General features: G+C 40.3%; 1 protein-coding gene across 1 annotated transcript in view; it reads left to right on the top strand.

Moving 5' to 3' along the window:
• Positions 1-11811: 11811 nt before the first annotated feature.
• The window catches only part of LOC139450455 (cholecystokinin receptor type A-like), a 54635-nt gene continuing 38785 nt past the window's right edge, over positions 11812-27661 (top strand). Inside the window, exon 1 of the mRNA XM_071232161.1 lies at positions 11812-12748. Within this exon, the coding sequence (XP_071088262.1) occupies positions 12316-12748 (433 nt within the window). The 5' untranslated portion in view covers positions 11812-12315. The remainder of the gene's footprint in view (positions 12749-27661) is intronic.

Raw genomic sequence — 27661 nt, 5'->3', positions numbered from 1 at the left:
ATGTTGAAGGTCACAGGCGTTATCTGCTGCAATCAGGGGTGTCATTAAACAAGAATAAAGTCATAATGAAAACGTAGTAGGTTCACAGGTTTATTATTAAAACTAATTGAACCAATGGATGCCAATAGGAGGATCCAATAAGCCCAATCTGCGCTGACAAGGACGACTGATTAAATACACTAGAGCAAATACACAAAGGGCTTAGCTAAGCAACTGTATTACAGCAATACAATGTGAGAAACTGAAACAACACTTTGACAACATACCGACCAGACTTCAATTTAGTCGGCTACGAATTTCGTCACCATTACCGATGCTACCAGCACAGATACCTACATTTCCTTATTATCTCGAAAACTGTATTTCATTTTGTTGATCAATGTGACCACGCCCTTATTACTACCCATAAAAGTGACTAATGCGCTTACGAATGGCGCAGCAGAGGTCGCGAACTAGTCTAGGTTTCTGCTATACATCCGGGTACTCACTAGGAAAAAACAATAACAAAGGCAACAACCAGTCCCGGGGAATTGCGTTAGATCAGTGCCCCTTTAACACGCGAGTTAATTAACTCAAGATTCTAATGAGTGAATAACCTCGGCTTAGGTTCAATAACGGGAAATACACACAGATGGCCCTATCCCTATAAAAGACACTTGGTCAATACAATAGACAAGAACGTCTGAATATCAAACTAGTTTATTAGACTAAAGATACAGCCACTTCGACTGAGCAGGAAATGCTAAAATTCCCCCAAAGCTAGACAATCACACAAAGGTTGGTTATTCCCAGATTACTCGAAAAAAACCCTTGAGGATTGGAAACCCTAGCTAAATGTAGTTACTACATTTAGCTTACTATACAAGCAAGTAAGTCAGTCCAAGGTCAAAAGAGCCGGTTATCACTTACTAATGAAACCTGAGTCTCGCGTGACCACCTGGTAACGAGCCAATAGAAATGATCTGACGAAACTTGGGGGTAAAGGCACAATATCCTGACAGAAGGGTTTTGTATAGTGAGCGCGGACCTCAGTGAGGAAAATCTCTCTGGGACTGCCGGGAAATAATTGAGTGAGTGAGTTTGGTTTTACGCCGCTTTTAGCAATATTCCAGCAATATCACGGCGGGGGACACCAGAAATGGGCTTCACACATTGTACCCATGTCGGGAATCGAACCCGTGCCTTCGGCATAACGAGCGAACGCTTTAACCACTCGGCTACCCGCCTGTCCCTCCCGGGAAATAAGATAGTCTGGGGCGCTTAGCCAACGTGTGTTTCGGAAAACATGGGGAAAACACGAACAGAAAACTAACTGCTTTATCCTTACGGAAGATGGAAGTATCAAAACAAAGCGCTGAACATAAGCTATCCAACGGTATAATTAAATATATACAACAAGCAATGTACAATTATTGAGAAGGCAAATATGACCATAAATACAAGAAACATATCTGAGTGTACATATAAATTCCCCTTATGTTTGAAAATTGTAGTTACAAATATGGCTTCAACACAATAATTGAGTGAGTGAGTTTGGTTTTACCCCGCTTTTAGCAATATTCCAGCAATATCACGGCGGGGGACACCAGAAATGGGCTTCACACATTGTACTCATATCGAGAATCGAACCCGGGTCTTCAGCGTGACGAGCCAACGCTTTAACCACTAGGCTACCCGACCGCCCCCAACACACGAATCAGGTAGCGAACATAAGGGAGATAACAGACATCAAGTCAATACATGGTATGAGTGTTCAGTTAGGTCACAAGAGAATGAAGTAGTCGGATTACTAATTCCCTAACAAAGAATGCCCGTAAAAAGCGACTATGCCTATCGTAAAAGGCGACTAACGGGATCGGGTGGTCAGGCTCGCTGACTTGGTTGATACATGTCATCGATCCCAATTGCGTGGATCGATGCTCATGATGTCAATCACTGGATTGTCTGGTCCAGACTCGATTATTTACAGACCGCCGTCATATAGCCGGAATATTGCCGTGCGGCGTTAAACAAGAAACAAACAAAACAAAGAATGCAATGCTACTGTACAACGACGACCGCCGGACTTTGCCGAGCGGTGTAGGAAATATAGCGAGGGTGCGGTGCGGCCATTAGACCGTGATAAGAGGTTGATGCAGGAAACGGTGACACTAATAAAGGTGAAATCGACACATTCATGGCGACATGTATCACGTATGAATCACTATCAAAATTAATAGAGGTGATACCAGGTGTCAGCAAAAAGGTGATCGTATCGTATCGTCGCACCTGTAACAAACACATGCAAAGGCAAGTTAAAGAACCGACGGATAGCCAATTTCCAAATAATAATGATTGTACGTCATAAACGCTTGGTGGAACCTAGAATATTATAAACAAGTGTGGAATGCAGCTTGAAGAAGGAAAATACACAACACTGGCTGAATTGATGATATAGATGTAACACACATAGGGTGTACGACGTCTTAATAAATAGGGCGGTCGGGTAGCCTAGTTGTTAAAGCGTTCGCACGTCACGCTGAAGACCCAGGTTCGATTCCCGACACGGGTACAATGTGTGGAGCCCATTTCTGGTGTTCCACGCCGTGATATTGCTGGAATATTGCCGAAAGCGGCGTAAAATCATACTCACGCACTCACTCTTAAATATCCCGATCGATAGAGACAGCCGTTGATTCTAAAACGAAAACCAGACAATTTGTTGTTGCTTTCAGACAAACAGATTAATATTGACATACCCTTATGATTGAAGTGTCGATGGCACACGATGTTATATCGGGGATACTAACTGAAAGACGATTACTTAACTAAATGGATAATATGTGAACAAACAGCATTAAATCTAATCTGAATGCTTTGCATAGCAAATTTAGATCTTCCCGAAATAGACATGTTACCAAATAAAAAAAGATTTGAATATAACAACACTGACATATTAATTATCGTATTTTCAAATTACATTTCAAAAACAGTATGACATTCGCGAGACAGTTCGAGAGTATAACGTCAAATACAGACAGGCAGAAACAATACCATGATAAGCCAGTTTGGCCTGTGACAAGGATGTAATAAAAGTACCATACCCCTGTTGCTAACAGCAACCGGTTCTGTGGAATACGATGCCTATCAGGTGGGAGTTAGGGTAGGCGCACAACCGCTAAACATGTTTGCCTTCACAGGCTACTGTTGTGGTAAGGGTGCGTTCTGTGAGCTGCAAAAAGACGCTCCGAGCGAAGCCTCAGAAGTGGATAGTGAGTGAGTTGGGTTTTACGCCGCTGTTAACAGTATTCAAGTTATATCACGGCGTGTCTGTTTAATGTGGAAGAAAAGCTCGAAGTGATGCAGGTCTCAGACGTTTACCACTTCGGTGAAACCCACGGGTATGGTGCTGACAAACCTAGAAACATAATCGGAGCGAACCGAGATTCGATAGGTTTCTGGCCTGCCCAGGGGACGCAACTCTGCATAGCGGATCGCGGCACCTTAGACGACTGGGCCACCCGTGCCCCCCAGAAGCGGATAGACTCTGTAATTAACCAACAGCTGCGCGGAACACTTGCCGTAACCTTCATTATATCTAGATCGCCTGTATTGTTTTTGTCTCATGGCATAGTCTAATACATAATGACAGTCTGCAGATAGATGTTTGTAAATTGTACGATCATCACAGGAATCTGAAAGAAGGTCGAATTTATACTTTTCATCATTACGATAATTTTTCATAAATCCATTTTGTTCTGAATATGTATCCTGATTTAAATACATGTGTGAATACAACGAACTCAGCAATATCTCTGAAGTTATATACTGAACCGCAAAAGGAACGTCACCATGGGTAGATATATGAGAACCCGCATTTGTCCAAACACTGTAAACATACTTTGAGACATATTAAAAAGATGAAACTTGGCAAAACGGATCATCAAGGTTGAAATTAAAGTGTCAAATGTTCTTAAAGCGAAACACAAAACTAGTCTCTGAGAAAATGGAATCACAAGTCAGGATCTCGTGTGTCCGCCATGTGCATTGATGACTGCCGCGCAACGTCGATACATGGAATGAATGAGGCGGTTGATGAAGGCCATAGGCACTTGAGCCCAGACTCCGAGGAACGCCTGACGCAGTTCAGCTGCAGTTGTCGGCCTTGGTCGGACACGGGCGTTATCATGCTGAAACTCGTGGTTGCGGCGGCGTGCCAAATGAGATATAGCTTGTGGTGACAAGACTTGATCAATGTACCGGTCCCTGGACCGATGTTCCGGGACACCATAGGGCCGACCCTCTGTGCAAGACCAGTTTCACCCCACACCATGATGCTCGGACCACCCCACGAGTCTCAACAACACAAGCATCCGAATAACGTTTCCCGCGGCGTCGCAAGACTCTCTCTCTCTCCCTGCCATCTGCTGTTGGGATACAGTAACGGCTCTCTTCTGAGAAGAGGACTCTTCTCCACTGCTGGTGGCGCCACTGTTGGTGCTGTTTTGCCCACCGAAGACGGTCTCGGCTATGACGTGGTGTCAGAATGGGTCCTCGGTGTGGGCTGTGACATCTCAGGCTGTTTCCGCAGCAGTAACAAAGCAATCTTGAAGATGCTGTCGCACAATCTGACGATCCTGACGTCGGGTGGTGACACTTGTCTTCCACTACGTGGTCGGTCACCTGTAGTGTTGGTGGTCTGGTACCGTTGCTGGAGCCTGTAAGTGGTCCTTACGTGGTTTTGGTTCAGTATATTTTCGACGACCTGTAAATACTCGAGTCTGAACCAGACGAACCGGAGGTTAAGATTTAACATAAGCAAAATGTCACACCTTCCATTCACGTAGTATGTGATTGGGGGAATGTTGTGCAATAAATAATTAATTAACAAACAGTCAGTTTTATCACGCCGGTTTGTAAATAATCAAGGCTAGCTCATGGTTAAGTGCATAAATGAGTAAGTATGGGTTTACGCCTTCTTTAGCAATATCCCGTTAATATTAGGGCAGTTGACAGCAGAAATCGGCTTCAAAATTTTTTTTTTGATCGAACCCAAGCCGTAGGCGTGACGAGTGAACGCTTAATTAACCACGCGGCTACCCTATGTGTGAATGCATGTCGTCTACGTCAACGATACAAAGAGAAGTTATACATTGTATAAGTATATCATATTCTTTTTTCTTATCATGAAATCGTCAGGCCCATTGATCTAACAAGAAGCAATTATTTGTGCAGAGATTTAGAATACCAAATAACCCTGATTTTGTAATCGTCAACGCTGTACGTGACGTCGGTCGCTCCTCTCACATGAAGGTGACTGAAAATACTGTGAAAGGCTGCAACAGTTCGAACACTGTTAAACACTAATCACGCACAGGCCTACCTCCCAATTAATACCTGATACATGGTGTCGATAGCCATTATCTGTATGTGGACAACATATAAGGATGGCGTCAATATAACCGTCACCTGTCACACGTTATGTAATCAACATCATGACTTTGGTGACGCCAGTGCCAGAACGCAAACAATCTCATTTCGAGTAATTAGTGACAATATTCAAGTCCTTGTTTTAGCCCCTTAATGCAGAGCGCCAGACAAGGTAACAACAAGTACCATCTTTTAACGTCTTTTGGTATGACGCGGCCGGGGATCGAACCCCGGATATACTAGTATTGTATTATATCACGGAGAGCAAAGCCCAACGTATTATCTGCTTTATCGAACTGGAACATATGAAATATGCATCTGTTATACAATTGCGTGAAGGAACAAATAGCTATCTAGTGTATCAATTGTTATTACAATCTTACTTTCTGCTAGAATGTAAAGCGTTAGTTGTCCCAACAAAGCCAATTCGGGCATGGTGGTAGTAGAAGTCGTAGATGCAGCAGCAGCAGTAATAGTGGTAGAAGGCGTACTAGTAGTAGTAATAGTAGCAGCAGCAGTAACACTAGTATAAGCAGCAGTAGTTGTAGTAGTAGTGGTAGTAGTATCTGTAGCAGCGGTATCAGCAGTATAAACAACAGCAGTTGTAGTAGCAGTAACAGTCGTAGCGGCAGTAGCATTAGCAGTACCTGTAGTAGTAGTAGCGGCAATAGTAGAAGCAGTTATAGTAGTAGCAATTCTACTAGTTCTAGCAGAAGAAGCAGGACTAGCTATATCAGTAATAGAAGAAGTTGTAGCAGCAGAAGTGTCCGCATTAGTAGTAGTAGCAGTAGCAGTAGCAGTAATGTTTGTAGTAGTAGTAGTAGTAGTAGTAGTAACATTAGTAGTGGTAGTATTAGTATTAGTAGGAGTTGTGACAGTATCAGTACCAAAATGTACTAGGAGTAGTGTTAGTAGTAGTAGTAGTAGTAGTAGTAGTAATATTAGTAGTGGTAGTATTTGTATTAGTAGGAGAAGTAACAGTATCAGTACCAAAATGTCGTCGTCGTCGTCTTCGTCGTCGTCGTCGTCGTCGTCGTCGTAGTAGTAGTAGTAGTAGTAGTAGTAACATTAGTAGTGGTAGTGTTAGTATTTGTATTAGTAGGAGAAGTAACAGTATCAGTACCAAAATGTCTAGTAGTAGTAGTAGTAGTAGTAGTAGTAGTAGTAGTAGTAGTAGTAGTAACATTAGTAGTGGTAGTATTAGTGTTAGTAGGAGTAGGAACAATATAAGTTTCTGTAACAATATGTCTAGTAGTAGTAGTAGTAGTAGTAGTAGTAGTAGCCGCAGCAGTAATAGTAGCAGTAAATGTAACATTAGGAGTGTAAGTATCATTATCATAATGTTTTATCGACGAGGTAGATTCTGATACTGTAGAGGTAATCACGCATGTGTTGTATGTACACAGTGACGGTTTCATGGACAGTCTGCAATTCCACATGAACTAGTTACTGTCTGTCCAAACATTAATCTTGTCCTGTACACTGTATCTAACACGAGGCGCCCTGTCCTATTCCTGGAACATTATCTCATGATACGCCCTGTCCCCAATTTATATCCACATTACTTTATGGAAATGTAAGGTTGCAATTAGATAAATGAGTCTATTTGCGATAAAATAGATACGGCTGTGGACAGACATATCAAAGATCACAAGAATTGCAGCGACCCGCATCAGCTAAGCATCCATCAATAACTAAACAACGCATTTATCAACAGGGGTCCGCCCATGGCGGTGCTGTGGTACAGAGAGGTTTATGAACATTTCAGGTGTTGTTGATAACAGATATGAACGTGATACACGTTACAGTCAATGTCATTGTGGGGGCTGTGGGTGGTCGAGAGCTCTTTGCAGAGTTGCAACATTTTCTTTGCAGAGTTGCGTACCTTAGGCGTTCCAGGAACATATGATCGTAGGTTCTTATGCCACATTCACCCTGACTATATTTCTAGGTGTGTCATGACCATTCCCATGCCCATTTTATCAAAGATAGTTTGTCTCTTGTTTAGCGCCACCTTCGGCGATATTCCAGCGAAAAGAATCGAGTATGGATCAGTCAGTCCACCGATTGACATCATGAGCATCGATCTAAGCAATTAGGATATAATGACATCAACCAAGTCAGCGTGTCTGGCACTCTATCTCGTTATAACAACTAGCTTGGCTTGCCAAGACCAATTCTAAGAAAACGGTAAACAACTGAGACCTGCATTAAGTCGTGCTTTTCACCCCCTTAGCTGACGGTCGTGATATTCCTAAACTTACAGTCATTTCACTCCAGTCATGTTGGATCCCATAGTGAAAGAAGTTAGTCTAACTTGTTGTTATCAGTGGTAAAATAATTGATAAAGTTAATTAGGCCTACCTTGAAGCATTTATCTAATTCCACATATGTTTGGATAATGTCTAGTCAGTTTGTGAAATTAAAAACACACTGATTTGGTGTTTCGCGTAAACCGTTAAATGTGGAAAAATACATTCAAGACTCAGGCAAACTTAGGTTCACTTAACTCTTTCCCCCAATAAACTATCATAAGCACAAAACAAGTAAACATTTCAATTGTAAAATGACATCACCATTGCCAGACATACGCGGTCAGATACATTTTGGAGAGGCAGTGTCGGCTTGAGGTTAAAGCTAGCCTTCATGGTTATGCCGCAAACCCTGTCTCGATTCCCTAATAGATATAATGTGTGAAGTGCATTGTTGGTTTCCCCAGCAGTGAAATGCTGCAATATTGCAAAAGGCGACGTAAAACCATATTCCCTCACTCATCCCATATAAATTACAGTTACTGTATATCAGCAGCCACTTACATCAAACCTGTTTACAACTTAAGTCAAGGTGATGTGTTTGTTTTGATCACCACCGCCCAGCCACAGAATTATGTACAGAAAGGAATTCTTTCTTCAAAGATTCAGCAAACAGGAAGCGCATGTGAAATGTTCATATCATCTTAAAAGGCGACTTAGTGGGTGGAAAACATATCGTACACAATCCCAAGGCTCAGATTGCAAGTTTAACGGAAGTTCCAGCTATTCACAGCATTTTAAAATGTCTCGGAAAGCTTTATTACTTTATCGTACTGTATGTGTGTCTATGTTTATACTACAACTGTTCTATTTCCCGCTCCATGCTAATACAGATGCTAAATGACGCATCTATCGAACTGGATATTCGCCCACAGGTGAAAATAACAATTCCTGAACAAAGATGTTTTCTTAACAACTTCTGATTGGAACAATGCCTGTATTGTGTTATAACAGGTGCGCAAAGGCTTGTTTCCTGTCACTAATGAGTACTCATTAACGATTCCGCAAGTATTAATAAGGTTTCCTTCTTTGCCATATATAATTGCTGACGAACGTACATGTAATACGCCGGTTTGACTAGTCACTTCCCAGCTAAGCTCGATGTCAAGCTTTTTATGCGCAATTTGTATTGGTAGCTACCTGACTATTTTACTATATATAAAATCATCTGTCCTACCTAACTAAAATTATCGATACCTTGTCTAATATTTTCGTCAATCTGCATATATATACTCCTCCCTGTTTCATTATGTTCTCCGAGGGGTTATATAACCCCAGAAGTCGTTGGATCGATACCGAGATTTGGGCATATGAGTGGCCCAGTCTTCTACGGTGTACGATATGCTCTGCAAAGCATGACTTTGTCAAAAATCTATGATCGTGGTTTCGAATCCCGGTTCCCCCGATTATGTTTCCAGGCTTGTCAGCACCATTCTCGTGCTCGTGTGTTTCACAAAAGTGGTAAACGTCTGAAACCTAATCCCATTAAGGCTCCCATATCAAGCTGACGAGCTATGATTTAACTGAAATGAAATGTCAAAAGCGTCGTTAAACCAAACTAAGTCACCTTGTCACTGTGAAGAGCATATTGTGTCTGAGTGGGATATCCATTGAACTGCGACATGGTATCTCAGTGGGCTAGCACTCTAACACCGGCATTAGTCCAGGCTAGTACAAGCAGACACACACACACATGATTGTGAGCTATGTTCTGATCGGACTTACTTTAGATGGATTTACATGGTGATGAAAGAAGAATCAGTGATTAGTTTCCTAAAGATGCATCACCAAAAATTGTTTTGTTGGTTTATTTTTGTTTAACGCCGCATTCAGCTATGCGACGGCGGTCTGAAATATAATCTGGACCAAACAATCCAGTGATTGATATCATGAGCATCGATCCGCGCAATTGGGATACGATGACATGCATCAACCAAGTCAGCAAGCCTGACCACCCGATCCCGCTAGTCGTCTCTTATGACAGGCATAGGCGCCTTTTTTTGGCAAACATGGGTTGCTGAAATCGGATCTTCATGGGTCGCATCACCACAGAGAAAATTATCGACAGTTACATGACAATACAATGTACACACAAACACACATACGAGCGTGATCATGAATGTACGTCTGTATATACGAGTACAATAATCTTGAATGTGATATTAAACACCATTTCAGCTCAAATCACACAACACCACACTCATGTTGGTGGGTTTCACCAAGGAGGCAAAAGTCTGCGATCGATGTCCTTTCTGGTGTTGCTCAAACATCAAGCTGACACGCCGTCATATAACTAACATGATCAGAACGGGATTAAACCCAACTCACTCAATGTCCCTCCCACCCAGGCGGAAACTGTCAACAACGATCAGTTAACTGTCGGTTCAATTCAATAAAAGACAATACCATTCGTATTTGTAGTATGGCCAATACGTCTAATCTCTGAGGAAGCGAACGTCCTGACAATATATTGGATTCTGTCTTTATCGATTTGGTAACCATCCTTAAGTTATAACCTTATTTTAGTTTATTATCACATACAAGAAAGGAAGATGTTCATTGTTTATGATATTGAATGTAGTTGATTTACATTGTACCATTGCGCTCCTAAGAATACGCAAAACCTGAATAATGTTTTGTTTTGTACGCAATAGTTTCCTTATTTGGGTAATCGATTTCTACATACCGAATGATTATTGAAGTTACATTTTACACTTTATGAATATTTCGTGCATTTTTCATTGTGACTATCCGCGTGTATGGGACGCCTTCTGTCCCAGTGTCTCATGTTTGTCCCAAACGTCAAAGCTAGAGAGTAATCAGTCTCGATTATCTTCCGAAACAGATTCAACTGTGCGTCAAAGGCAAAATAGCGATTAACATTAAAAATTATTCACTGAAAATCAGTTACGACTCCAGATGTTCGAAAAAGGAATGTTCGAAAAAGAAGACTTGCAGGGAACGTTTGGCCTGGAAAAGAGCATACCCTGTGTCATGGATCGTAACTCCACTCGTTTCAGCGGCCTGGAGACGTACGGGGCATTTCGAAAGCTCGATGGCGGATATAAGGCTGCTCAAGTTAAACTGAATACTTTAAAAACTTGAAAAAGTTTATTTCGTTGAATCGAAAACTTTAATACCAGTTACACCTGTACACCACAAACCGAACCCCACTCCTCCCCAACCCCAGCATATACCTCATCCCCACCCAAACCCCCAAACCCCCTACCCCCTCCTAAAGAATCAAACCTTTACTTTTGAACTGTCAACCTACATGCCGCTGTGGCACACCTGGAATACTTCAAAGACTTCGATAAGTTTCCTGAGCCATTCGAAACAACTATTATTGATGAATTTGCACCCTGACCAGGTAAATCAACTTACATCAATCGCAATCAAGAACGAACAGGTTTTTTTTGCAAGGGCTGTTATATACAAATTGAATCATGAGTTTATTACTGGAAACATGTCTATGAGCGATGCCCAGCGCAAGATGCAGCGTCGACGCTTTGTTGTAATTGATGAGAGAAGTACTGTTATTAATCAACGAGGCATTGTCAAACGGAAACGCAATGCGAAGTATTTACACATACGATCCCGTTATCTAAAACAGGAACACCATACATGCACTGTAAACATAATTCAATGATACCGAAGAGATAGTTTAAGGGTGCGAGCTTAGACATTTGTGATTAAATGAGTGTTTGAGTTAAAATAATCACGTCCCGTGTACACAACCAGCTGCAATGCTATTTCCATCGGACCCAGGGGCACAACAAGGGCCCTGACGTAAGTGAATTTGCAGGACTCCATTCCGAAGTACAAACGATGAATTGTTGGAGCAATACGGCACCTCTGAACCATCGCCAATCCACCTACGAGGCTCTGCAGCATTAACAGAGCCGACATTGTGATAGGCAGGAATATAGCGCTCTAAAGTCTTGGTCGCACATTCAATCTATTGATTTTAAGGCGGGCGAACATGACAAACCCTCCTACTCGATGTCAATCAAAAGTGAAAAACACGTCGCTCTCACGTGTAGTTGAAAATATGTTGCGCTCGCTTTAGTACCTTACCGTTGGACGAGGCTGCTCGCCTAAAGGCGGTGCTTATTGACGGAGGCTCTTACCCTTCGTGATTCTCACTGGTGTGTTTCTGCTACACGTCTGTATCAAATCCACTCGCCGTCCTCAGCGAAACAACTTTCTGTTAATTTGATTCCTTCATTACGGCCACCGTAGGGTTACGCCGGGCGTTTTATGGATGTTTTCCTGAGGTTTTCAAAACATCTTCTCGTTGCAATGGTTTCAAGAGCGGATCTTCAGTTTTAAACCTGACTCGTGAATTGGACAGTGTAGTGCTTGTAGTGTAGTCTTGATGGATCTATATTAAATTTGGGATTTCCTAAACCAAACACTCGCGAATTACAATTGCAAAACATTCAAACCTTCCAGTGAGTTTGGATCTGTTTTAATGAAACTTTCACTGACAGTTTGATACAAAGATGATAGGAGCTTAGTTGCAAATTCCAGTGGAATGTTTGCGTGATCTGTTTCCAACGTTTAAGAGACATTTACGCAAGGACCTTCGACCATGACGGACGTGAATTTAAACTGCACGGACACCACGTCCGAAGCAATCTCCCAAGCCCTGTGTAATGTTTCGGGGACTTTAATTCATACATTGTCCCAGTCGTATGACGATGGTTTTACAACTACTTCACCCGGCAACGACACCAACGGGACACTGTTTCGTCGACGTCCCATGGCCAAGCCACTTGAGATGAACATTCAAATCCCGCTGTATGTGATATTGTTTCTCCTGTCGGTGGTTGGTAATATCCTGGTTATTGTGACGCTCATACAGAATAAGAAAATGAGAACAATCACGAACGTGTACCTATTAAACCTATCTATTAGCGACTTGCTACTAGCTGTGTTCTGCATGCCTTTTACCCTCATCCCCATGGTGCTCAAAAACTTTGTGTTCGGAGAAACAATGTGTATTACCATCCGTTATCTACAAGGTAAGTACCACAATGATTTCAATTTAGAAGATGCTTCCTTTCCCTTTTTTCTTACAAACAGATGTTCGTGGTTTAGTCCTGAAGACAATTAACTAGGGCTTTTAAGGATTGGCTGAACAATAGACGTTAATCTTAATGTTAATCCCGATTGTCTGATTCTTTCAAAGCAAACAGGGTGGGATGATTCAGAAACAATGTACTAATGGTTCCAATCAAATGTTTCAAACATTTTCATACATAATGTTTATTGATTCCCCGAACAAATCCATGTTTAGAGCTGAGTTTTAATCAGCTCAATATTAGAACTTCTTATATATGATTGTTTTGATGATGATGATGATGATGATGACGATGATGGTGGCTTCTATGGTTTTAAACTAGGAATTGTACATGGGCCGTTCCATAATGTGGCCTCAAATTTAAATCAGTCAAAGATACGTACTATACAAGTCATGTATTTCCCCTCTGTGAAATAAGATAGCCCTGAACTTTCAGCTTGAATGGTGAACGTCTAGCGTTTTGTCTGAATGAGTCCGCAGGTGTACCGTATGCTTCAGTCACTCCTGTCCAGGCTCCCGTCTCCCCCCGACCACCCCCCTCCTGCCTCCATCAGTACACACACACGCACCACGCGTATTCCAAGCTTTTGAGATCTGCGTAATATGCCTGTAGAACTAAGAATGGGCTCGAACCCTGTTGTTCGGTGGGACGAACGAACGCTTTAACCATACGACCACCATTCCGCTCCATAAAAAAATAAAACGTGAACGCCAGAGAATAACAGGTCACGATTATCCGACGAAACAGATTCTATTGGGACAAAAAGGAAAAACTAGTTTGAATTATAAGGTAAATCAGTCATGGCAACAGGCTAGGTGTTCGCGAAAATGGTAAGCATGCCTTGTGCTAGGCTGATACAATACACAATGAACTTAATGTGCATGTATTCGATAACAAGCTATCGCACATGTCTCTCGCAAACTCACTGCATTTCCAGACGGGTACGGGCCTACACTGTATGACAGGGTAACCTTCAATGTGATTGGTAGAGTACACTGTGTGAAGGGGTAGAGTACAATGTGAGAAGTGGTAGAGTACACTGTGTAAAGGTGGGGTGAAATGGGGTTTTATAGCGACGAGCATGCACGTGTGTGTGGCTGCTTGTACTTGTCCAGACTGATGCCGATTTACAGTGTTAGTCCACTGAGATACTTTACCGCAGTTTAACATGAATACCCACTCAGATACAGTATACTAACTCCGAGCCTACCATTCCTTAAGTCCCTTAATGCCGAGCGCCAGACAGGGTAACAACAAGCACCATATTTTAACGTCTATTGGTATGACGCGGCCAGGGATTTAACCTCGGACCTTCCGCTCTCCGGGCGGACTCTCTACCACTAGATTACGGAGGTGGTCCGTTGTGTGAAGGGGTAGAGCACACTGTGTGAATGGGTAGAGTACACTGTGTGAAGGGGTAGAGTACACTGTGTGAAGGGGTAAGCACACTGTGTGAATGGGTAGAGTACACTGTGAGAATGGGTAGAGTACACTGTGTGAATGGGTAGATTACACTGTGTGAAGGGGTAGAGTACACTGTGTGAAGGGGTAGAGTACACTGTGTGAAGGGATAGAGTACACTGTGTGAATGGGTAGAGTACACTGTGTGAAGGGGTAGAGTACACTGTGTGAAGGGGTAGAGTACACTGTGTGAAGGGGTAGAGTGAAGGGATAGAGTACACTGTGTGAATGGGTAGAGTACACTGTGTGAAGGGGTAGAGTACACTGTGTGAAGGGGTAGGGTACACTGTGTGAATGGGTAGAGTACACTGTGTGAAGGGGTAGAGTACACTGTGTTAAGTCCTTTTCTGGTGGCCCCCGCAGTGATATTGGTGGAATAATATCATTAGCGGCGTAAAACCATACTCACTCACTAACATTGACTCTGTTAATGGAATCAAAGATTTGCATCCTCTTCTGTGGAATACATCAACTCGTCGTAAAACCAGACCCGCTCATTCGCTCAGTCCGTAATGTAACCGAATCTGTGAATGAGTGTGTGAGCTTGGCCAAACATCTCTTTACAGTATTTCCATCATGTTACAGCATGTGAGCTGTGAATATTAGGTTCGAACTTAGTAGTATCGGATCCTGGTACGGCTAAGGGAGGCACCCATGCACAGTAAATTACAACGCTGTCCACTGGATCCTTAAATAAAGAAGAAAACATCACAAATTAACGAGACTATTTAATCACACAGTAAACCATTATAACATCCCCGTATAACATTCAAATGAAAAATGTCAATAAAATCAAAGCTGGAACCGAGGCAAAGCAGTGTGTGGCACATTGTCATTTCCAGGGACATGGGGTAATTACCGCCATTATTAACGACCATCGACGTATATATGAATAGCGTATAGACAAATGACATCAGACATCAGAGATATAGATTACAATGCGTAGATGAAACCATGCCAAATAGAACGAAGTCATCGATATATCCTATTGTAGGTCCACATCGTCGCTGTAGAGGTCGTAAGCGTAGTTCATGCCTGCTAATATTACTAAACACTACTGTGCTGAAGTTAATTATATTAAATCGATAGCTGACGAATACACAAACGTGTTCGAAAGTTACATTGATTTGGCTCGCGTTATATTATATCTATGATATACATGTTCGAATGGACACATGTTACAGATCGTGCGGGGTTTTTTTATTCTTAATGGAACAAATATTTAACGAAGCAAATGGTTAGGAAATATATTTGTCTTCCAACTCAACTCTAGATATTCTAAGAGCTGTTAGATGATACTGACAGTGCCGATTTCCAATCTAAGTCTAGACATTGTCGTCAATGCGTTGTGTAAATTTTAGACTGTCTATATAACGTGTTGTATAACCAGTTATTGCTTGAATGGTCCAGCTTATATTAATTCAAGCGTTATTTTGAAGGATTTCTTTAAACTTCTATGACTGTAAATCTGACTATGTTATTCATTCTTCGTGTGGTCATCATTCATTTCAAATATTACTTTCCTGAGTATTGCATGATTTCAGGAATGTAAGAAATCCAGCTTCTTGTATGTTCTTGATATTAACTATACCATGGGTTGTCTGCATCGTGCGTCATCCTTCTCCTACATTAATCTGACATTCCCAGATGGAACCGAAATATTAAAGTGGCGTTAAATATAAAACATCAACATCAGAGAATATCCAGTCTGGATCATCCACAGAAACAAATACCATTGGGCACACATTCGACGAGTATCACTGTTGTAATTTCTTTCTTATATAGTCTCATTGACTTTCGTTACACTTAAATTGGATACATAGAGGGTTACACGGAATACTGAAACTATTCATATATAAACAGCATCTCGATATCGAACTTGTTAGCCGCATACGACGGCTAACCAGTCTTCTGACTCTGTGTGTGCGCATTTGCATGTTACAAAACAGTTTCCAGAATTACGAATGTCTAACTTGCTATGGCAATGTATCTTACTTGCTATCTATGGAACCAGACCTATTGACAAAGTTTCTATCAATGCAGGTTGTGAGTCTATTGCATACAACTGTATAAATAAAAGCGACAAAACCCTTTCCATATTCACAAGAAATCTCTGCAGAAAACAGGGTCGATTGTCCGATTCCGACAATATCAGCATGTTTTATGAAGGCAATGAATATAAACGACCTAAATATAAAAAGAAATTAACACATTTGCCAATTACATACAAACACAGTCATGACTCAATATGCTAAAGGCAAGGAATTACACTGAATGTCAAGAAAACAGGCGGGATTTTTTATAATATAATAATCCATGTATTGATGCGTGTTTTGCGACCGCAAATGCGGAGGAAGAAGAAAGATAACTGTCATGTGAGCGTTAAAAGCATCCGTGCGACCGTTATCCGTGTGAAATAGTTAAATGATAGATAGTAAACCATGCAACAAAATATCGCAATGAGTGTAGGAACGTGCACGGTCACCCATTCAGCTTTTTTTCCTACATACTTAGCTGCGTGACCACAGCAGGGCGTAACAGCTCGCCTCAGACAATACTGCTGACTGGCACTGAGAGGCATTGTATCCTTATTTCAAGCTATCTATAGAAGAAGGAGTCGTAATGATGCCGTCTTTATTAGGTAACGCATGAGCATTGCATCAATCAAGTTGCCCATTAGACAACATTGATCTCAACTCACTTTCAAAGCAGCATTGTACGCAAAGCCATAATGTGCTACTGTTATAACTTCATGTATTGTAAGGTTCCCATTGAGAGCATTTTGTTGAGAGTCGTGGCATGCACATACATTTCGTCCATTGATCGACAAGTCTGCATGTTCCGCACACATGCCGCGCGTATTTGAGAACAGGTGAAGTAAATATTTGGCTTTCGAAGTAAGAGGCTTTAACGAAAAACTGGGTTGGTGTTTTTTTATGAAATGGGCGCTAATGTTTCAGTCCATTTAGTGTTTTTTTCTATATTCTTTTATTAATTCAATTTAATTGATATATTCTTATATTCTTATATTATCAGTTACATTATATATAATAGTCTTGAGTGGATGAGTCACCATTACACAATGATGATATTAGATGTGCCCCACAAGTACAACAAGAGGAATGGTATCAGACATAATTTGTTTTTGTTTTTTGATGGGTAAGTACACAAATACAATAAACGTCCATTTATTTAAGTCTTTGAAAGACATTTAGAAGTGAAACACACAAGGAAGAGAATTTATGGATGTCAACTTCTTTATTATGAGGAACACAACGCTTTGGATTGTATGCTTACTCCTTCATCAGGTGAATGATCTCCTGTTCGTTTACCTGATGATGAAGGAGTAAGCATTTTCTCCGAAACGTTGTGTTCCTCATGATAAAGAAGTTGACATCCATACATCTTCTTCCTTATGTTCATTTATTTGTTTATTTTACTTACTAGGATACCAATACAATGTCTTTAATATACATACATGAAACTTATAATCGATACAAATGGGTAACGATTGATCAGTATTCATACAAGTTCGCTTAACTGTATCACCTCAGGATGGTGACCGTTAATACTGAAGTATTGTTATCCATTCTGAGGTAGGCTTAACGAACATAGGTACACGCGAAGGCGTTGTGCTATAGTTCAAGCTGAATAAACATTTTCACATTCTATAGTCAATGTCAAGTAACCTCTAAAAGGATGACCGAAAATGAAATAAACATTTCCAAAAGAATTTTATATATGATGACGTGAAGGTATACGATAAAACCTCGCTAATCCGGACCCCATGGGGACGGAAACCCGCTATTTGAACATTACTGTAATTGGCGTTTATATATCCATTAGCTAAATTATTATCATACTCGTACTCATGGGTTTCACAAAAGTGGTAAACGTCTAAGACCTGCATCACTTCGGGCTTTCCTCCCACGTCAAGGTGGCACGCCGTGATATACATTCAGAAATACTTTTCAAAGCGGCGTTACACACAGCGTACTCACTTATATATCTCAAAGTATCATTTAAACAGGCTTTAATTATGAAATTAAACTTCTTCATTTTTTCAAAGTGTTTCTTAAACGTGTACACACTATCTATAAAGTACATTATCCTGGAACAATGTTAAACTTTCGTTTATCGAGAAATACGTCCGACTCGACTATTTCCCTGTGCAAGCAAGTACTAATCGGATGACCAGGATTTCGCTGTGCTGTGTAATTCTCATCAATCATTCTGCTTGTGGAAACTCTGTATGGATACTAACAGAAAGTAGTGCACTTTATCAAAGGTTGAATCAATGAATGATGCCCTATATATACATAACTGTTCCACGTGGCCCTGCTGGTGTATTGGGTAGCAATGAAAAGCCGTCAGTATAACGGTTTATTCATTATTTATGCGTCTGTAGTGGCCTATTGATGAAAATGGTGCCAATTGCCACCAGCCACGATAAGCCAACTGTATAACATCAACTCTGCATTTGCAATGCATCTTCCTGATGGGTATCGCTTTGACGAAAGTGGTCAGTGTACACGGGTAAGGCTAACGCATTCCATAGCACAAATTTCTTACAAAAATATGTTATTAACCATTCGTCTTCAATTACCATCTCGGTACTTAAGTGAAAAAACATATGAAACTGGCATAATGAAGACGATTATTTTGTGAGCCGTGTGGTTATTTATTATATTTATGACAGGAAATAAATGGACATTGCCATATTGATAAATATCTAATCCATTAAGCTAAAGTGGTAGGGAAAGGGAGTACACATAATTCTGCATACCAATGCTATCATATTTTATCGGGTATATTATAGCGTTGTATTATTGTATCTTCGTGTGATAGACGTTGTGTAGTTATCTTGAGTAATGGTGTCTGCGGACTTTTGTGTGCTCTAGCAACATATTACAAATCAATCGCCGGTTTTAAGTGAAGCGATCACACGCTGACTGTACTATCGGCAATGATAACGTAAATCACAACATTAATGTAAGATGGCTACATGATGGTTACGTGTGACGAAGCTATACTTTATCTTTTGAGGTTATAATACGTCATCAATAGATCACGACCAAATTGACATTTGTTTATATAGCGTAGCGACTATGATTGAACACACATTTGCATTTTGAATATGGATACTTTATTAAAATAAATATTTATATTTCTATGATAAACTGTGCATGTGGCTCTTTGGAGTGAGTGAGTGAGTTGGTATGTACACCCCTTAGCAGTATTCCGACTATATCTCGGTGGAGAACACCAGAAATGGGCTTCAGACATTGTACCCATGTGGGCAATTGAAACCGGGCCTTCGACGTGACGAGCCAACGCTTTAACCACTAGACCACCCCACCGTCCCGGCTCGTTGGAAACAAGGTAGAGATGTTAAAAATATACAAATTACCGGATATTTATTGTGTGGTAACTAGCAAACATGTTTCTACAAACAGGAACAATTCAAGCTGTTGGAACTAAAGCCACCATAATGAAGTATGACTTAATTAAATCTGTGAAAAGATTTATTTGATATTTTTAGCCGAAACGGGTTTCCTATCAATGTTAGTATGATCAGATTAAGTTCATGGCTCAAGATATTTTTCTATTCTTAAAATGAAGACTTTAAGAGAGTGCGAAATTAAAAGTTTCAAACGTGACCATTCTAATCAAACATCGCCTTTATCAAGCCTTGGCCTTTTGGCAACAATGCAAAATCAAATGTCATATATCTTCTACACGAAAATTCCAATAAGTACAAACATAATTATTCTAGCGTCATGAATACCGTTCTGTTATTCTACATTAACGCAGGCGTCGCTATCCCAAACGCCTCTAGCCTCCCAGTCATATCAATATTAATATGCGTAGCAGTGTTCGGCAAGTATTGGTGTTGCTTAGACGTGACAAAACGCTATTATACGGGCAGATTATTAATCCCTAATTGATAGGAATGGTTCTGCAGGAGAACGCTTTCATGTCAAAATTTAATATTATATCCTTATGGTGAGAGTAATTCTATGATTTATTAGATTTATTTCAAGATTACAAAGGTTACGGAAAATTGATACGAAGTTGCGTATGGTTTGTTTTGACATTCGGTTCACGTGAAAACACGTGTAGGGCTTTAGGGAAGCGCAATATGATATAGGGTGACACATACAGCTCTAAAAAGTCGGAATGCAAGAAAAATAAATATCGATTAGTATCAATATGGTCTACGGTTTACTTTAGCTTTCAGGTAACTGTTTTTCCTTTGAGTGAATTCTAATGACATATTATCAGAGTATTTTATCTAAGAAAGTCTTTCATTAGCGATATCTTGGAAACATTACAGAGCTGGTGCATATCGCTGCACTGATGAAGGGTAAACACACATTCCATTAAGTCCATTTCGTTGAAGACGATGTAAGCCTTTGCTCCCGAAAATTTTCAAATACGGATAAGATGATGAATGTTCGTTGCACTGCATATCTTAGGTTACTCAACAGTATTGAATGTATGCATAATTTAAAGATTACGATATATTTATGTGTTCTTAAACATTTATTGATATGTATATATTATATAATACTTGTTTGGGACCTAAAGCGTTGGACATACACATGTAATAACTAACTGTAACGTTGGTTTGCAATCACAATTTGTTCAAATTGCATCTTTGAAAATATTACTTTGTTATTTATAAGTCAGGTCAAATAATACGTTTGGTGGCCTGTTTTGCAATGCATTCAACAGCATATAGATATGTGCAGGTCATGTCGATATATGTTTAAAACAAAACAAAGAAACAATTACATATAACAATAGCATTTAAACTTGGAAACTTCTATTGAATTAAACAACATTTATTCATTCAAAAACATAACCACATAAACTAATGTTTGCAAATGCCACCGAAATTACATGCAGTGACAAAGATTCGAAATATATATTCTCACTGGTGTATGATTTTGATTTTAGTCAGAATCCCCACATGGGATTTACTTAAATACCTAAAAACCCTGTACAACCCACCAAGGTTCGTATACATGAAACGAACGACAGTTAACGAACATATAAACTGATATGTTGAGGTTCTGAATGCATGTTCTACACAGTACACAGAGATACACAGTACATGTGTATTCCCCGTGTACATGTGTATGGATATAAAGCTACAGATATGTGTTAAAAAATCACTGAGTGATACGCTGCAGTTGCAAAATGCAAATGATGTGAGCAGAAATATGCGGCAGAGAGAAAAAAGTAAGTAGTTTCTTGAATGACTATAATGTGCGTCTAAGTGATGCTATCATCTAAATCGACCTCATTGAATTCAAGAGAAGGCATAAACGGACCACCAATTGAGTTAACAGACTTAAATCGAATGAACAGAAGGTGCTCGCCGTTGATAGCCACTTAAGCTGCGTGCTGTAGGTTCGATTCTTTCATACGAAGATGCCCCGTGTTGTCCCTGATTGATCTTCAACATGCATCTTGAACATTACGAGTTCTGCCAAGTATCTTTCGGTCATATCATAATGATCTAACGTTTGGGAATAAGAGTGGATTGAGTATTTACCAGAAAACATTCAAATGTTTACCTGGGCCTGGTTTCATAAAGAGATGTTTGTGTTGCGGCTCCCTTGACCAGCTTCAAATATGATGCTGCGACAGTAAATGGAGCACTCCCATCGGTTTAAACATGTCAGGAAACCGGCCCTTGAATTTAGTCTACAAATATCTTAACTCCAATACTTTAACCTAGATTTAAGATGGTCATAATGCTAAGGTCGTTTTGATGAACATGTCTTGTTTCCCATTCTTTGATCTCAGTGATACCAATCAATGTGTTGTGAAGTTTAGGAGCTACAGTGTACGTTAGTGTAAAATGGGATTTTATAATGGAGGGCAAAACTCGGAATAAAAGGCATATTGCATTCTTATCATGCAATATTCATATTAAGAGGTAATCGTTTTACATCATGCACAACCAGACATTTTACCATATCACATCACATCGCATCACTCGAACAAAGGTAGCATTTGATATCGAAGCTGATGTATAATGTACTAATCTATATTACTCGTGAGGGTAGAAAGTTAACGTGTAATACCTTATTTCCATTTGCACTTGGGGTATTAGCGATGTTTGCCGCAGACGGGTCATATTGTTCCATTGTTTGAAAAAATGCGACATAAGGTCCTCCATGGTTAATGGCATTAATATCGCACGATTTAAGACAATCTCCGAATAGAGGCATACACCCTTGAAACATAGGCTACAGGTCAAGTTGTCAAAGATACGGTGTTATATATCAAACAAACAGTGACATTAATTCCCATTTTACGACTGTCCCTACTCATATGTGTATGACATATTTTTATAGGTTTTATGCTAATAGTATTATAATACCAATTGATGCAAAAATGTAAACACAGTGAGTTATTTCCCTATATGCCTCTGTCGTAAAATGTGAACTTGACGCAGAATATAATAATAATAATCTAGTGCAAAGTAATCCACATTTATCCACTTCTTTTTCAAATGGAAATAATATCTACCTCATGTAAAGTCATTCAACTATTCTCTGTCCTTATATATTCAGTGAGGTTTCTCTGTAGGCGTGACGCGTTCATACATTTTACTTTCTGAAAATTCTTGAAACTGGGAATTAAGTATTAGCCGTCCCCTGTGAATGAATGTTGTAAGTTCCCTCGCCAAAAGTTCAACGCTTATATAATTCATTCACTTGGTACTACAAATCCGTTATTCCTCTAATCTCGTCGGCTAGTCTCTAAGCATATTACCAAACAGGTGAGCCGAAGTCTAGTGTAAATTTTTGTTTACTATGAGTCAATAGACATGTGTTGAATACATATATTCCCTTTTTTAAGATGGCTAGATGTTTTGAGAATACGACTGCATTTGTAGATTCGTTAGCTGAGAGTACCCCGCTACCGTAAATGGTATGGTACCTCAATGGTTACAAGATTCCAAGATTTCAAGTTCCGGGTTAAACATATTCGCGTTACTTATTATGTATCGTTTTGCAACTCGTTGCATTTGTGGTGTCTACAGCTTTTGACATGCTTCAAAATATAGAAGAAGGGTACTCTTGGAAATAAAAGCTACAAAACCCTTTCCATATTCATCAGAATTCTCTAAAGAGTAGATTGCACAGGCCCCAGGGGCATGCTGTTAGATGGCAACTATATGAGGTAATGTGAAGTTACAACCCCAAGACACGAACAATGATCAGGCAGTATTCATGATATATCATGGTAGGAAGGAGGCTTGTTCGCTTTTACAACTCAGTCTATGCCCCAATGTGTTGTCTAGATCTGAATTACACGGCAATGTTTAATTTCAGTCTTTCATATCGAAAGTGATATTGGCATAACATGGCAAATTTGAAGAATAGGAGTTTGGTAGTAATCATTAGGTAACGACTTCCTGAGTTAATATTGTAACCGCTTCGAATAAAATTTCAGTTTGATGGAGAGCAACTCGTTTACCAAGGTGAAACCCTCGAGCACAAGAATGAGAAAAAGAAGGACTTGCACTTGTGTCCAACTATGGGGGTTAATACGGTTTTAAAGACCAACCGATCTGGCATGACCGACAAAATCTTGAAGTCAGATTAGAAACATAACACTTCGATGAGAACACGGGGAATACAGCTACAGATGTCTGCCCAGCATCACAACGACGTCGACACTCACCGATCACCAAATGCATTGCAGGACTGTCTTGGGAAGGTGTGATCAGCATTTGATTAAAAGACCACAACTTTCCGTCTTTCAACTTTTGGCATTATTTAACAAAGCTTTATCGACCAAAGGCATTTCATTATTTAAGAAAGCAGAAATGACATCCCTTGTAGCTATTGTGATGGAAATGTAAGCGTGTATCCGTCAAAATGAAGGATTATTTTGTATAGTACCCGTTGGTGACTGAATAATTATGTTCTGCATTAACATGGACTATGCACATTTCAAATATGAAATTTATAAGTTTATAAGGTCAGGTTTGCAATTATAGCGTCGTAATTCAACATTTTTTTAACACGACGACGTAGAGACCTCAAGAATTGAGTGTGGTTGGGCATGTCTTGTGACAGGGTGATTTGAGTTGAAATATGGTTCGTCGCGTTCAAAAGTATTTCACTTATGTAGCGACGTGTATGTACGTGTGTGTAGCTGCTTGTATTAATCCGGACGTATGCAGGAAGGTTTTATTGTGCAATCCCCCTGAGATACCATGTCTCAACTTAAATGCGAACACCTCATTCAGACACAGCACACTGACTCCGAACCGGCCGGTCCTTGCTTTATGTCCGTAAAGCTGAGCGCCAGACAGGGTATCAACTTCTACTATATTTTAGAACCTCACCGGGGAGCGATTCTCTTGCTTATGTGCCACGATGACACGAGGGCGATGGCTCTTGGGCCACTATACACAAAACATCGCTTGTATTTACATACTAGTATTGTAAATATTTTAACATCGGGACCTAACAATCGCCATCCAATTGCATAAAAGCGATTGTTGGCGAAAATCATTGCCAAGCTGCAAATTGATCCAGACCAGTCTTAAATGATTAGCACTGTAGCCCCTGAATATACGTGACAATATCGTATGCAAGAGGACTGTTTCTAATACATAATCTGCTTTACGTTCAATCGTTGACGTATTATTTTCTTAAAATGAGCGATTCAAATTGAAAATTCGAGTGCATCACAGTTTTAGCTATCGTGAAGGAGTTTGGGTTTACGCCGCTTTTAGGAATATTCCAGCACTATCATGGTGGGGCACAACAGAAATGAGCTTCACACATTGTACCCATGTCGGGAATGGAACCCCGGTCTTCGGCATGACGAGCTAGTGCTTTAGCCACTAGCCTATCCGTCCGCACCTATAGCTACCATGGCGTAACATAACAATTCAATTTAAATCGTTGCTGAAACAAATGAACAACTGTATACCTTTTCGATAATTTGGGAAGGACGGAAGGTGTCTGGAGGCTATGAACTGGACCGTTGATAGGTTATTTCAGGTAAAACCAGCAGTGTAAGATAATGCTGAAGACGTCATGTATTAAATGCTATGCCATTTCGCAAACAGTATGCTTGAATTAATCAATCGACATGATTATTTGTGAGATTTTCCAATTTGCATTCTCACTCGACCAACATGGATGCAGCTTTGAACTGATATTTAAGCATTAATATTCATGCATAACTTGAACTGGATACGTTACTGAACTTGATTGAGGTAGCCGTGCGTTTTCTTCTCATGAATTATGAATTATGAACCAGTCATACTGTTACATTGTTGCGCCTATTCTATTCAGTGCACACATCCATTCCTCTTTGTTAAATTCTGGGTTCTGGAGGACCGCCAGAACCAAGGTTGTTTAAGGAAAGTTATCTGTCATCCGCCAACCCTGTCGGTCTTCCATATCACCGGGACATTTTGCCATCTTGTCTCTCTTTAGTTGAACTAAAATCAATCGTAAGGAGAGTTTTGCCGCCATCGGCATCAGAATATGTCGATGACGATGAGGTAGACGATGTTCTGGCATAGGTCTACGTATGCCTTTAGTCAAACCGGTGTATATTGTCTTCGCATCTGTAAAAATACAGTTAAGTAGAATATCACCGACAACGTCTTTCAGAGGCCTTACAATGAATATCAACAATGACAGTGTAGACGTGTGGCCCAGTGATATAAGGCACTGTATCTCTTTATGTGGAGTGACGTACCTTAACCTTGCTAGACGGATCCGCTGATCGTGAGTTTGAATCCCATATTTTCTCCAAGGATCCCTGTACTGTCAGCACCATACCAGTGCTCGTGTGTTTCCCTACCCTGAGTCATGTTGAGTTTTCAAAGCTGAAGTGTTTCTAACGGCGTACTCTCCACGCGAAACCCACTTTATTCACCCCACAGGAAAGTACAAATATGCGTGACCCAAACTATATGGGCTCCGAAGTTATTAAATAGCATTTCGGGTAGAAACGTAGGAAGAAAGAAAGTACACAGGAAACTGTTAATTCTCCATTTAAAACCTGTTTTATACTTTGAATGTAACGTGATTGGGTGACCACAATATTTACTTTAATACCATGTCACAGTCAACATCAGTTGCACATTCAAGTCGTACTGCTTCGTGACGATAACGTCTGTGGCAGCCTGTGGCAGAGAGTGTCGAGGCGGCATTACAGAAACCATGAACGATATCCAAAGTGAATGATGGACCTACATGGCTCACGATAAAACACTGCTACTGTAGATTTTACTTAAACTGAAGAGAGACAAGATGACAAAATGTCCCGGTGATATGGAAGACCGACATGGTTGACGGATGATCAGTGCACTTGTTCCACGGCAGTCTAAGAGCTAGGTCGATCGTAAGAGCATTGCATGTACGCATATATGCTGTTAAAGGTTTGCCGATAGAAAGAGGGTTGTGTTGTGCAATGTACAACCATTCATACCATGGCCAGTAGACAGCCTTAAATGAAATTGTAGATTCGGTGGGAATTATAAAAGACTGGAATTCATTTAAAAAAAAAATAGATCCCGATTCTTAGTCATGGGTTAAAAGGACAAGTTATAAAATGTAAACATCATTTTACATACTTTAGATTGTTACCTAACCTGTTTATGTCGAGAGTGGATACTTCATCAGTTGGCCCCGTCTGTCTTATATCAGAGAATGTCTATTTTAGTTGCCACTGTAGGTCCGCGTTGTACACTTAACACCCACTACCAGGAACTGTAGCCATAGTTTGTTATTCGATCATTAGATTTACGATATCGGTTAATTCAAATATGAAACTGCTGAAACGCCAACTGGGCGGTGAAGATGTACCACGTGCTCCTTGACAGTTCAGAGAACGGTAGCAAATTGGAAAAGGGTTGTCTCCCACTTGGCTGGATGTAGCCGAACAATTGGTGTTATGTTTCTGACAGTGGGCAAATAAACTTGACCGACTACAAGAGCTAGAATGGACAAGGTCAATAGCGGTCCCGACATGTTTAATTTTAGCTACAACTCAGCCGCTGTATTTACATTGCCATTTACTTTCTCATCACAAAGACACCAATTTAGCAACAAGCTGGGCTCATTGATCGGATGGGATCGCAATTTGTGTCAAAAAGTGCGGCCAGGGCACTAAGATTGTTCTTGTACATTTGCCCTCGGACCTGCTGCGACAGCCCCAGTTCCTGGGAAAAGAAGTTGTGTCAAACGGTTGCTCGACAATCCTTTGTAGTATCATACGGGATTACACATTAACCTAACATTTATTTATGTTAACTATCATATTATGATGTTTGTGTCCTTGTGGTTGTCAATCGATACTTGATATCGAGTCTGTACTCACGTTTACGATATCAGA

Source organism: Haliotis cracherodii, unplaced genomic scaffold, assembly GCF_022045235.1.
Source record: "Haliotis cracherodii isolate W230 unplaced genomic scaffold, xgHalCrac1.p SCAF_8, whole genome shotgun sequence".
NCBI classification, from domain to species: Eukaryota; Metazoa; Mollusca; class Gastropoda; order Lepetellida; family Haliotidae; genus Haliotis; species Haliotis cracherodii.
Note: the sequence above shows the minus strand (reverse complement) of the source record. Positions and strands in the feature narration are given on the sequence as shown.